Source organism: Chiloscyllium plagiosum, chromosome 11 (assembly GCF_004010195.1).
Source record: "Chiloscyllium plagiosum isolate BGI_BamShark_2017 chromosome 11, ASM401019v2, whole genome shotgun sequence".
NCBI lineage: Eukaryota > Metazoa > Chordata > Chondrichthyes > Orectolobiformes > Hemiscylliidae > Chiloscyllium > Chiloscyllium plagiosum.
In genome coordinates this window covers 36,425,560-36,439,104 of record NC_057720.1, presented here as the reverse complement: position 1 = coordinate 36,439,104, position 13,545 = coordinate 36,425,560, and the positions used below count along the sequence as shown (strand labels likewise).

Sequence of the window (13,545 nt, the reverse complement as noted above, 5' to 3'; positions counted from 1 at the left end):
GCTCGTAGCACTGGGAGTAATCCAGATATTACTACCCTTCAGGACCTCCTTTTTAAATTTCTGCCTAACTCTCTGTAATCTCCCTTCAGGATCTCAACCTTTTCCTTTCCTATATCGTTGGTTCCAATGTGGACAATGACCTCTTGCTGGCTCCTCTCCCCCGTGAGAACATTCTGCACCCTCTCTGAGACATCCTTGATCCTGGCATCAGGGAAACACACCATTCTGCTTTTTCTCTGCTGGCCACAGAAACGTCTGTCTGTACTACAGACTACAGAATCCCCTAACACAATTGATCTCTTGGATGCCGACATACCCCTCGTTGTATTAGAGCCAGTCTCAATGCCAGAAACTTGTCTGTTTGTGCTATGTTCCTCTGAGAATCCATCACCCCCTACATTTTCCAAAATAGCATACCTGTTTGAAATGGGTATATCCACAAAAGACTCCTGCCTTAGGTGCTGACCTCTCTTACCCTTCCTGGAGTTAACCCATCTATGTGACTGTATCTGAGACGTTCCCCCTTTCCTAAAACTGCCATCCATCATATACTGTTGCTGTTGCAAATTGCTCATCGCTTCTAACTGTCTCTTCAACTGATCCACTCGATCTGGAAAGATTTGCATCCAATAGCATTTATGGCAGATATAATCCGCAGTAACCCTTAAACTCTCTTTAAACTCCCACATCTGACAAGAAGTACGTATCACTGCAAAAGCCATTTTTGCTCCTTCACAATCTACAGACCCAGAAAATAACACCGTCTTATTCCTCTACAAAACACTGCCACAGGTTAAATTAAGAGCTATGGCTTACATTTTAAGTTTAATCAAGAGACTTATCTCCAAAAACATATAATCAAGAAAGAACCCACTGTACACACTAATACAGCCTTTCTCTTGGACAGACTTAAAACAACAATGAACTTATCTTGTTTTAGGTTACTTACTTACTTACAGTGTGGAAACAGGCCCTTCAGCCCAACAAGTCCACACCAACCCGATGAAGCGCAACCCACCCAGATCCATTCCTCTACATTTACCCTTCACCTAACACTAGCCAAATCATGTAATCTGCACATTTTTGGACTGTGGGAGCGAAACCGGAGCACCCGGAGGAAACCCACGCAGACACGGGGAGAATGTGCAAATTCCACACAGTCAATTCACCTGAGGCGGGAATTGAACCCCGATCTCTGGCACTGTGAAGCAATATTGCTAACCACTGTGCCACCGTGCCGCCCCTCTGATTCTGTGTTGTGAACTTCGCCCCAAACCGGTTCCTCCAAGATTAGTTGTGAAATTCACTGTTTGTTAATTTTCCCAGATGCACTCCGAAAAGCAGGGAGGCCAAAACTGAACACACGTTTATTCCAAAGCATGACATACTCATACTATACTTGAAACTCAATGCACTGACCAATAAAGGCAAGCATAACAAACACCTTTTTCACTACCTATCTACCTGCAACTCCACCTTCAAAGAACTAAGAACCTGCATTCCAAGGTCTCTTTTTTAGGCATCACTCCCCAGGACCCTACCATTAAGTAAGTCCTACCCTGATTTTCTTTTCCAAATAGTAGCACCTCGCATTTATTTAGAAAAGAAAATTTACAGCCCAGGAACAGGCCCTTCGGCCCTCCAAGCCTTAGCCAATCCAAATGTACTGTCTAAACCTGTTGGTCAATTCCTAAGCATTTGTATCTCTCTGCTCCCCACCTACTCATGCATCTGTCCAGATGCATTTTAAATGCATCTACTGTGCCTGTCTCTACCACCTCTGCTGGCAATGCGTTCCAAATGCCCACCACCCTCTGTGTGAAGTACTTGCCGTGTGCATCCCCCTTAAACTTTTCACCTCTCACCTTGAAAGCATGACCTCTCATTATTGAATCCTTCACCCTGGGAAAAAGCTTGTCTCTATCCACCCTGTCTATACCCTTCATGATTTTGTAAACCTCAATCAGGTCCCTCCTCAATCTCCTTTTTTCTAGTGAAAATAAACCTAACCTATTCAACCTCTCTTCATAGCTAGCATATTCCATACCAGGCAACATCCTCGTAAACCTTCTCTGCACCCTCTCAAAAGTGTTTTATATCTAAATTAAACTCCTCACCTCATCTGATCAAGTTTCTGTTGTACTTTGAGATAACAGGCTTGAAAGTCCAATACACCAATTTTGGTGTCATTTGCAAAATTACAAACCATTCCTCCTATATTCACATCCAAATCGTTTATGTAAATGGAAAAAAGCAGTGGATTCAGCACCAATCATTGCAAAACACCGCTGGTCCCAGGTCTCTAGTCTGAAAAACAATTCTCCACCATCACACTCCATCCAACCTTTTAGCCAATTTTATATCCAAATGGCTAGCTCTCCCTGGATGCCATGTGATCTAAACTTACTAATCAGTCTACCATACGGAACCTTGTTGAACACCTTGCTGGTCCATATAGACAATGTCTATAGTTCTGCCATCTTCAATCTTCTTTGTCATTTCTTTAAAAATTTGATTAAGCTAATGAGACTGAGACTATCTCTAATCAGTCCTTGTCTCTCCAAATACATGTAAATCCTATCCCTCAGAATCCCTTCCAACAACTCATCTACCACTGACTTCAGGCTTATTGGTCTATAGTTCCCTGACTATTCCTTGCCACCTTTATTAAATAATGGTACCACATTAACAAGCCTTCATTCTTTTGGCACCTCACCCATGGCTATCAATGATACAATATTTCAGCATGGACCCAGCAATATCTTTCCTAGCTTCCTAAAAGATTCTGGGATACACCTGATCAGGTCCCATTGATTTTACACCTCCTTCTCTGTAATATAGACACTTTTCAAACACCACTAATCATTTCTTCAAGTTCTCTAACTTCCATATCCTTCTCCACAGTGAACACTGATGTGAAATACTCATTTAGTATCTCACCCGTCTCCTTCTCTTCCACACAGATGCCTTTATTGATCTTTAAGGGGCCCTATTTTCTCCCTCATTACCTTTTTGCCCTTAATGAATTTATAGATCTCTCTTTGGATTCTCCTTAACCCTATTTGCAAAAACTACCTCATATCCTCTTTTAGCCGTCCCAATTTCCCTCTTAAATACACTTCTACTGCCATTGTATTCCTTGAGGGATTCACTCAAGACCCAGCTGTCAATACCTGCCATATGCCTCCTTCTTCCTTGACCATAGCATCAATTTCTCTAGTCATCTAGTATTCCCAACAACCACGAGCCTTGCCTCTCACACTGACAGGAACATACTGCCTTTGGACTCTTATTGTCTCATTTTTGAAGCCCTTCCAGCTGTCCAGTTACCTGCTAATAGCCTCTCCCAATCAACTATTAAAAGTTCTTGTTTAATGCCATCAAAATTTGCCTTACTCCAATTTAGAACTTCAACTTTTAAATCAGGTCCATCCTTTTCTATAACCATCTTAAAACTTATGGAATTATGATCACTGACCCCAAAGGTGCTCCTCAACTGACACCTCAGTCACTTGCCCCAAATTTATTTGTAGCTGCAGAAGAATAATGCCATTATGGTATCTGTTATGTCTCGCTGAACCTCATACCAAATATCAAGACACTCATAGATCTGAATGCATTTCTCATTTCAAAATCTTAATAACGAATGCATTTTTTTAAAAAAAGATTGTACTTACTCCCAGGATTATTGTTCGTAACTATCAATGCAAAAGAAAACAGAAAAACTTATAAGTTTGTTTTTAACAATCTAAAAAACAAATAATTTATATGCATGGAAATTTGATACATTTAAATGAATCTTCAAGAATTGAAATGAAATAGATAAGTTTATATTTGTTAATGACACTTAGAATATTTAAAATAGTGTACTTGAAATAACGAAAATACACATTCTGACGTTACATAATGGTATGTTAAAAGAATTTTGGATCTAAGCAAAATTAACTTACAAATTTTTTTTCCAAAGCATCAAAGCATCCCATCATCCTGGAAGAAAATAAGATTGAAATAACCATAGCCAGCAAAGTGAATGGAGATCAACATTTCATGTAATATGGAGAATTCATCTCTGACTCAATGATTTTGTTTTGCAAAGCAGTCATCACAGTTTGATTCCTGCTTTTGCACCACATCTCAGCTCTACATTTCTGGCCTGGCTTTCTTATTTGGCATCTTAAGATTTGCTGAGTAAATTTTTTAATAGGTGAGCTTCCTCACAGCCTAGAGTTGAAGACAAACCTTACTCCTTTTTATGGCACCAGCTGCCACAATGCAAGTTTAAATGGATGAATAAATGAGCAGGCTGGTAGGGTGGATAGGTGGTGAGTTAAGTGGTATGGTGGCAGGCAAGTGAGGGAAGAGGTGGGTTGGGTAGCAGTTGGATATGCTACTAGAGCAGGGAAGCACCCAGAATGGCAGGTTGGTGAGACGGGTGAATGTCTTTTGGGTTGTTTGGAAGCGATTGTCATGTTGGGGATGTGGTGGGACTAGTCAGATGGTGGGGGTAGTCAAGTCGGGTCACTGTGAATGTTTGGGGGTTCAATTATAGTTACAAGAAATCAGAGGCTTTTTTCACTGGGTCCTGAAGGACAGAAGAATTGTCCATTTGAAGTTCAAACTTCCTGGATAAGTCCACTGAGGTCAATGAGAAAGAACTTCCGCAAGTCCCAGACATACCCCTTGGGCTATATATCCTGTTTCCAAAAATAAATACCAAGAGGATGTGGGCCATTAAATTCTGTCCACAGCATCACTGAGACTCAAATACATTTATTTCTCGGAATTAGAATTTATTGGGAAGCTAGCAGGAACCTGACTCCAGCATTTAGCTTAAAATTATATAGTGTTGGAAGCCATTACTCAGTGAAACTTGAAATAATTTAGTGTTTCAAGCTGGCGCCGGAATGTGATGACACTGTGTACAACATGTGAAAATACACTTTTCATTGTATTTTTATATACATGTGACAATAGATTTTAACATACAGAACTGATAATAATGTTATTAATAGAAGTTGAAATAAATCAGTGCAATTTGAATTCTGGATTCTATCGTTAATTGTCAGTGTGTGTGTTTCTTCATCCTCCTGCAAATTGTTGGGTTCATCAAGTCAAGAATACAATAGGTTTGACAAGCCAGAACAATTGACATGCAAGAATATCTTTAAATACTGAGATATGACAGCTGTTGCTCTGCCTAAGTGAAAGGCTTTGCCCACAACACAATTTCTGAGAGTGTTTTCACTTGTTCAGAGCTTTTTGTTTTTACTATTTTTGAGTTTTTAAACCTTTGATTTGCTCTTCATGGCTGTCAGCCTTTGCAGCAGAGATGCTTATACAGTTCTATTTCAGATCTCTGATGAGCATCAAAGATCAGCACCAGTAGTCACAGCACCAGTAGCTTCCTTCTCCTCAACAAACTATGGCTCCTTGGGGCAGACAAATTGGAAGTTTGAACAAGATCCACAAGATTCTGTTGTGATGTCTTTATTCTTCACCAGTTACGTCTTGCACATGCTTTTTCACCTCCTAGTAGGGTCAGTGAATGGCTCCTTGAGGCAAGAGATAAATAAAATGTCTTTAAAGTTTGAGCATCTTATCATAGTCACCCATGAAATATACTACCAAAGGCACAAGAATGGTCATTGTGCACATCACCAGATGCTGGAGATACTTACTGGTGCATAATGTAGGCATCCCCAGATTTATCTAGGTAACTGAAATGTATGTCCAGACTTTTCATGTTTTTCTGCATTGCACAATTTAGCACAGTAGGAAGGATTGGAACTATAGAAGGAGCAAACTGCATTTTTCGAGGAGGACGACAAGATGCAACAGAAAGAGCGGGAGAAGTCTGATGTATTGAGGCTACTTTTGGTTTCTTCCTTAGTTGCTAAGGATACCTGGGACCAGATGCTCCCTCTAACCTGTGTGGTCACACACTGGTTGGAGGTTCCATGCAATTCAATTGGCATGCTAACACATTGGCTTGCACTTCTGAAAACCGCTGTCATGCAGAGACCTTGGAATCTGAGCAGCAGAAAAAAGATAATTAGAAGGTTACTTGGGACAAACAAATTCAGGCACATTTAGCTAACTCGCACTCGTAAAGCCTGTCAACTATCTTAACTTGCAGAGGAGGAATGCAGCTCCAACAAATACCAAGAAGTTTCCCACCTTCCAGGACAAAGCAACCTTTTTCATTGGAACACTTTTGACCACCTTATAACTCTCACTCCCAGCAGTACAGGCATATAGCAACAACCGTACGTGCCATTTAAAAAAATAGGGATTGCAGCAACTTCCTTTGATTCCACCTTCTAATCCCTCTACCACTATCATCTCATAGAACAAGGGCAACAGGCACGTAAGAACACTACCACCTAGAAGATCCCTTAAGTTCGTGTCTCTTCATTGTTGCTAGATTAAAATCCTGGAAATACCCTCACTAGCATCACAGAGTGCACCTTCACACATGGACTGTAGCAGTTCAATATGTTGACTCACCACTATTGTCACAATGCCATCAGGTGTAGGCAATAAATGTTTGTCTTGCCATTGTTGTCCACATCTCAAACAGTTATAAAACAAATATGAGGCAGAGCGAACATTTGATATACCAATGCTGAATGAATTGTGCTTACTCACCTATTCCAATTCAAAGCAGTCTCATATCCCTCTCACTGACACAGCAAACAATGGGAAGGATAACAGACTACGGCATTTAATATATTGTTAAATAGCCAAGTGAAATCCTTGCGCTCCTACAAGTCATTTCTCTTCCTTTTCCTATTACTTCAAACTGGTGCTCCTACAGCAGCTTCAGTAGAGTTTGAAGCCTCTTGCTCATTCTCCTGCTGACTGTGGAGATGCTTATAGCCTTATGTTTTGAGTCCTCCAGGAGCCTGTCAAAGATTACTCAACTATACCTATAATGCAAGGTCAGACTGGACCAATAAAAATTGCACCAGGAGTCAGCTTGAGATACCTTGACTTAGGGCTAAATCAAAATAGGAAGACTCAGTGCACTTTCAGCAAAATTCCTACTTCCATATTTCTTTTCTCTGTCTTAATTCTCAGGACCCACCTACATTTTCTTGCTAATCAAGAGATGAACAGCGCTTCAGTAAAGTACTGAATGGCTAATGCAAGGTGGTTGTCCATTTTAAGTTGGTATAATGAGGGCAAAGGCCATCAGTCAAGGCCAGCATGAATGAAGGTGCCTGAAGCATTTGAAATTTCATTAATTTGGCTACTGCTTCAATGGATTTAGAAATCAATGCAAAGGCCTGTGACATCAGAGCATTTGTGGTAAGACTGAACCTTTCTGATTTATCTCCAAGTGTGTAAAATAGCTCTGAAAATGCTGTCATAACATCACAAATTTTCTGTTGATGTCACAGGACAGCCTTGTTCATCAATAATCAGAGGGTCAGCACCTGTCTCCTGCTGAACAAAACTTGGCATGTCTCCACTGAAAATCACCTATTGCTGTTCCATGCTTCAATACTTGGTCCCATTCACTTTTAATACATTAAATGCCACCCATTATTTAGAACTTATATGGAAGGTGAGGGGGTTCTTAGTTTTCTCATTATGAAATTATCTTTTTCCATTGTGCTAACACTAAATTAGCATGAGTGATTTATCTTATGTAGCTGTCCGATAGCTCATTCTATCAACAGGTAGCTAGGAGACCGATTCTTTCAACACCAAAGATTGTGTGTGAAATTCTGCTGATCTTCAGTCTAAGAGCCTACATAGCAGTCAAGATTGTGATGACTGATTGGGTACCTTTTTTTGTACGCTTTTTCTGCAAGGAAAGAAAGAAACATGTCATAAGTGTGAAAAACATTAATGTGTTGAGAGGATAGAAGGGCAACATTTGTGAAGGGTCACTGAGCTGGTTAGTTTTTTTTTTCCTGTTTATTTTTTTATTTTTTTTTCTGGTTATATTTATATTTTATTAAACAAATTACAGACAAACAGTTTACAAAAAACATTTACAGCTTACATAAGAGACAGCAATGTTACAAGGGAGAGGAGCAGCAAAGCTAGGCCCCAAACCCTACCATTCAACCATTTTACAGGGAGATGAGGACAAACCTCAAATCCCAGTTCCACTTATGGCAAGACAGTGACAATGACATTTGTACATTAGACAATACTGTTACATACAAAGTGCAGACAATACAGACCCAGCAAGCCCCCATCCCTCCCACCTTCCGACCACTCTAAGGCAGCCCGCCCCTACCCACCTTCTGGTTACTGAGCTGGTTAGTTATGACACGGCAAAGAGTGTCATTGGAGGGTTGTCAAATTGGGATGTGAGCAGATGTCTTGATAAAAATGGTCACAAGTCACAACACCAGCATACAGTCCAACACATTTATTTGAAACCACAAGCTTTTGGAGCATTGCTTCTTCATCAGCTTGTGATTTCAAATAGACCTGTTGGATTATAACCTTGTGTCGTGTGACTTCTGACCTTGTCACTGCAGTCCACAGCAGCACTCCACGTTATTGATAAAAATGGACAGGTTCACCTGCAAGATGTGTTGATGTGAAGAATGTTGTGTCGGGTAAGTCCAGAGGTCAGATAGAAGGGATTTGCCAAGTTGAATCTGCCATGTCACTGACCTTTCAGAGCTGAAGAATTTAGTGCAAGACCATATGCAGGAACAGAACATTGTAGTCATTATTACTATTGATATCTTCTGTCACTCCTAGATCTGCGTTCGTGATTTCTGAGGCAGGCTACTTCATACTGTGTGCTGATTACAGAACATTCCTGCTGAGCCTGCAGCACAATGTCTAGTGATGTATCAGAGAACTCAGCGGCTGGTTAAAGATTTCCTCTATTGACATAGAACCAGCCAATTGACAGGTGTTATCTTGACAGTTGTAGAATTCTATATTGATCCTTCCAAGTCCAGTGAAGCTTTAAAAGGGTAAGGGAAGAAATCATCATGTCCATGCATCATAATCCATTGGGAAACTTGCGGAATATTAATATGTGGCATAATTAAAAGGCCTCTGAAAAGCTCACCACTCAAACTGTAATGATCCTGATGCACTGCTGGCCTTGCACAGTTGGAAGGAGGCTGGACAATAAAATATAGTCCAAAGTTTCACAACAAATTAATAGAGTTTAATACTGAACAAGCAATTGAAGTGTTAAAAGATAATTTAACTAATTTAGATTTACAAAAATCATTTAACCATATGTTTACTCTAATGTCATTTAAGTAAAAGACGGTGTGCTGACCACTTTACGACTTTAGATGCTCCAGGAAAACGACTGTCCTCACGCAGAATCTTTACACACATGCCTGAAAAACATTACACAATAATTAAAATGTGTAGAATTTTCAGGTGTGTGCAAAATAAAAATATAAAACCCAAATTTAATTAATCATACTTTTATTTACTGCATTCAAAAACCTTTTGAATTATTATGCTGTGAATAAATCTCAATAATTTATAGGAGCCAAGTAGCCATTATTGCAATGTAATCGATGACCTTAGCTACTATTGTAATCAGAAAAGGAGGAGAGCTTATGATGAAGAGCTTAAGTTTGAAGGGTTGATTCTCCTGCTTCTCAGATGCTACCTGATCTGCTGTGCTTTTCCAACGCCACACTTTTTGACTCTGATCTCCGGCATTTGCAGTCCTCACTTTCTCCTAGTCAAAAATGCAAGGCGAGTTAAAGAAGAAAGCATTCGAATGGAAGACAAAAATTTAGTCAAAGTAATTTCAAAGGAGGAACAGGCAGAGGAGAAACAGAGGTAATGGAGAACAAAGGGGCATGACACGAGAAGGCACAATAGTGAGATGAAAAGACCCCAAAATGTACAATAATTCATATTTGGAACAATAGAGAATTTTGAAAGATGTTGTAGAGTTGGGGAGAAAACATGTGAAGGGTCAAGGCCATCAAGAGTTTATTACACAAGGCTGAGAATTTTGAATTTGATGCATTCTGAGACCAGGAGTCAATGTAGTTTTGATGGAAAAGTGAACTTGATTCACATGAGCATTGTAAAAGTTGAGTCTTTATTGGTTTGTCCTTGATCTGCCGTGATGTTAGTCATAGAAAACCGAGTGCAAACTTTTCAGATGTTCACTGGAATGAAATTAACATTTCTACACTCCGAGATGGCAGCAGATTAGGGCTCCTCTTTTCTTCCATTTAGGGTCATAAATTTGTACAGTACAGAAACAGACCCTTTGGTCCAACTCATCCATGCTGACAAGATATCCTAAGTTATGTAGTCCCATTTGCCAGCATTTGGTTGATATCTCTTGAAACCCTTCTTACTCATGTACTCACCCAAATGACTTTTAAATATTGTAATTGTACCAGCCTCCATCACTATTTCTCTTTTCTCATTTTTTTTCTTCTTTACCCTTACCACTTGTGAAGAGGTCATTTGTAGCAATGGCATCGGCAGCGAGCTTGGGTTCCCAGTGGCTTCTGCATTGACAAGGTTCACCCAGCGCCGATTCATGGCTGCTACAGCAGACGCGAGTTTGGTTCCCTGCAGCATCTGCATCCAGCGCAGATTCACTGAGGCAGTGGCAGAGGCGAGTTTGGGTCCAAAACGAGACCCAATTGCAGTGGCAGTGGTTGCATTCCCAAGGTCCAGCAACAATGCATGGTGGTGGCAATGATGAAAGCAAGATGGTGCCCAAAGATTGGGGCTCTTGTTGTGGCGGTGCGGTGAGGGAACTTGTGGCAGACTGCTCCAGGCTTATGACAGCACTTAACCCGAAGTGCTGTAAAGTTGAACTTTATTTTTCAAAGTTTGTGAAAAGATTTGTCGCTCGGGTGCTCGTTGTTATGGTTCTGGGAATTTGTGTTGCAGACGTTTCGTCCCCTGTCTAGGTGACATCCTCAGTGCTTGGGAGCCTCCTGTGAAGCGCTTCTGTGATCTTTCCTCTGGCATTTTTTATGGTTTGAATCTGCCGCTTCCGGTTGTCAGTTCCAGCTGTCCGTTGCAGTGGTCGGTATATTGGGTCCAGGTCGATGTGCTTATTGATTGAATCTGTGGATGAGTGCCATGCCTCTAGGAATTCCCTGGCTGTTCTCTGTTTGGCTTGTCCTATAATAGTAGTGTTGTCCCAAATCGAATTCATGTTGCTTGTCATCTGCGTGTGTGGCTACTAAGGATAGCTGGTCGTGTTGTTTCGTGGCTAGCTGGTGTTCATGGATGGGGATCGTTAGCGGTCTTCCTGTTTGTCCTATGTAGTGTTTTGTGCAGTCCTTGCGTGGGATTTTGTACACTACATTGGTTTTGCTCATGCTGGGTATCGGGTCCTTCGTTCTGGTGACTATTCAAAAGGGCCACAACACACTGCAGTACACCAGAACTGCAAAAAGAGGAAGAAGAACATCTATACAATGTATTCGCCAAAAACGGATACCCGCGCAATTTCATCAACAGATGCCTAAGGGAAAGACAACGGAACGAGGACATGCCGCAACCCAAAGAACTAGCCACACTACCATACATCAAGAGCATTTCTGAACTAACAGCCAGACTACTGCGACCACTAGGACTCATAACAGCACACAAACCAACAGCCACTCTCAGCCAACAACTCACCAGAACAAAGGACCCGATACCCAGCATGAGCAAAACCAATGTAGTGTACAAAATTCCATGCAAGGACTGCACAAAACACTACATAGGACAAACAGGAAGACAGCTAACGATCCGCATCCATGAACACGAACTAGCCACGAAACGACACAACCAGCTATCCTTAGGAGCCACACACGCGCAGATGACAAGCAACATGAATTCGACTGGGACACTACTATTATAGGACAAGCCAAACAGAGAACAGCCAGGGAATTCCTAGAGGCATGGCACTCATCCACAGATTCAAATCAATAAGCACATTGACCTGGACCCAATATACCAACCACTGCAACGGACAGCTGGAACTGACAACCGGAAGCGGCAGATTCAAACCACTACAAATGCCGGAGGAAAGATCACAGAAGCGCTTCACAGGAGGCTCCCAAACACTGAGGATGTCACCTAGACAGAGGACGAAACGTCTGCAACACAAATTCCCAGCTCGGCGAACAGAACCACAACATTGAACTTTATTTCTTTGATTTTCTGCTTTTATATTCTATGTTTTGGTTTACTTTTTGATGTTTTTAAATGACACCAGAGACTGGCATCCTTGTACAACATTTTTCACTATATTTTATAGCAAAATACATGTGACAATAAATAAAATAAAAAATACTCTATGTTCTGCAAATGCACGTACGAATAACCATAAAAGGTGTCTCAGGTAGAATATGCATTGGGAGGAAAATAGGAACAAAGAAATGGCACCCTTCTTTTGACTTCAATGAATCAATTCTTTTGGGATCATTGGAAGCAGGGCAACGATAGAGTAGTCACATTATGGAGATGCCAATAAAGCAGCAATAAAGTAATGTAGATATTCTACAGGAAAATGTAACATGAATATCACAAATTAAATAGGACACATTATCTGAGCAATTTAATAGAATTTTACATTTATGCCGATTCATTGGCTTGAAATATATCCATTGGTAACTTTGTTAACACTATAAGCAAACAAGCAGTCAAGTAAACAAACTCTGTTGAATATTATTTTACTATTCACTATAACTTTAAGAAATATCTTTAATCCTGCAAGTAACTTTAGAGAACCTCTACTTTACTTTGATTTAGCAAGTTATATCTCCAAGTAACATTTGGAACATTTCTATTTTGGTTCCATGTTCTTTGAATCAACACCTTCAAATATGTCTTACATACTTAAGTGTTGTAGTCTATATAATTGGATCATTGCTTTGGTGTAACGTCTCAGGGTTAACAAAGTATTATTATAAATCAGGAATGTGTGTACCTTCTAAGTATCGTGTTCTATAGGCATCTTCAGGAAATATCCCACGTAGATATGTAATGCATGATACTCCCACAGCCATCATTCTCTTAATGAAAACAAGGGATTGGTGTTGTGTTGTTACATCATTTGGAAATATTGCATTCCACTAGAAGCACAAAAAAAGCATACATTAGTGGAAAAATACACCTTGCTATCAGCTTAATATTTACAAAAGCCCAGAAATTGTGTTCCCAGACAAAAAGAAAGTGGAAGAACCAGAAGTTGAAGCAAAATATGTCTCTATAGAGGTCCTTCTTTGTCAGACAACAATAATTCATTCCAGCTTAAGGGGTTTGAGGATGCTTCTTCTCCATTGCAAACTAGATTTAAACTTGAGGGCATTCCCAGTTTTCGAGGAGAAAGTGAGGACTGCAGATGCTGGAGATCAGAGCTGAAAATGTGTTGCTGGAAAAGCGCAGGTCAGGCAGCATCCAAGGAACAGGAGAATCGACGTTTCGGGCATAAGCCCTTCTTCAGGAATGAGGAAAGTGTGTCCAGCAGGCTAAGATAAAAGGTAGGGAGGAGGGACTTGGGGGAGGGGCTTTGGAAATGCGATAGGTGGAGGGAGGTCAAGGTGAGGGTGATAGGCTGGAGTGGGGTGG

At 40.6% G+C, this 13,545-nt stretch overlaps 1 protein-coding gene across 7 annotated transcripts in view; it reads right to left on the bottom strand.

Moving 5' to 3' along the window:
- zte38 (zebrafish testis-expressed 38) overlaps positions 1-13,545 on the bottom strand; it is a 63,031-nt gene that overhangs the window by 33,184 nt on the left and 16,302 nt on the right. For all 7 annotated transcript variants that reach the window (XM_043699093.1, XM_043699089.1, XM_043699087.1 and 4 more), the window contains exons 3-6: positions 12,905-13,049; positions 9,269-9,332; positions 3,951-3,987; positions 3,678-3,698 (exon numbers count right to left, since the gene is read on the bottom strand). In XM_043699093.1, the coding sequence (XP_043555028.1) occupies positions 3,678-3,698; positions 3,951-3,987; positions 9,269-9,332; positions 12,905-13,049 (267 nt within the window). The remainder of the gene's footprint in view (positions 1-3,677; positions 3,699-3,950; positions 3,988-9,268; positions 9,333-12,904; positions 13,050-13,545) is intronic.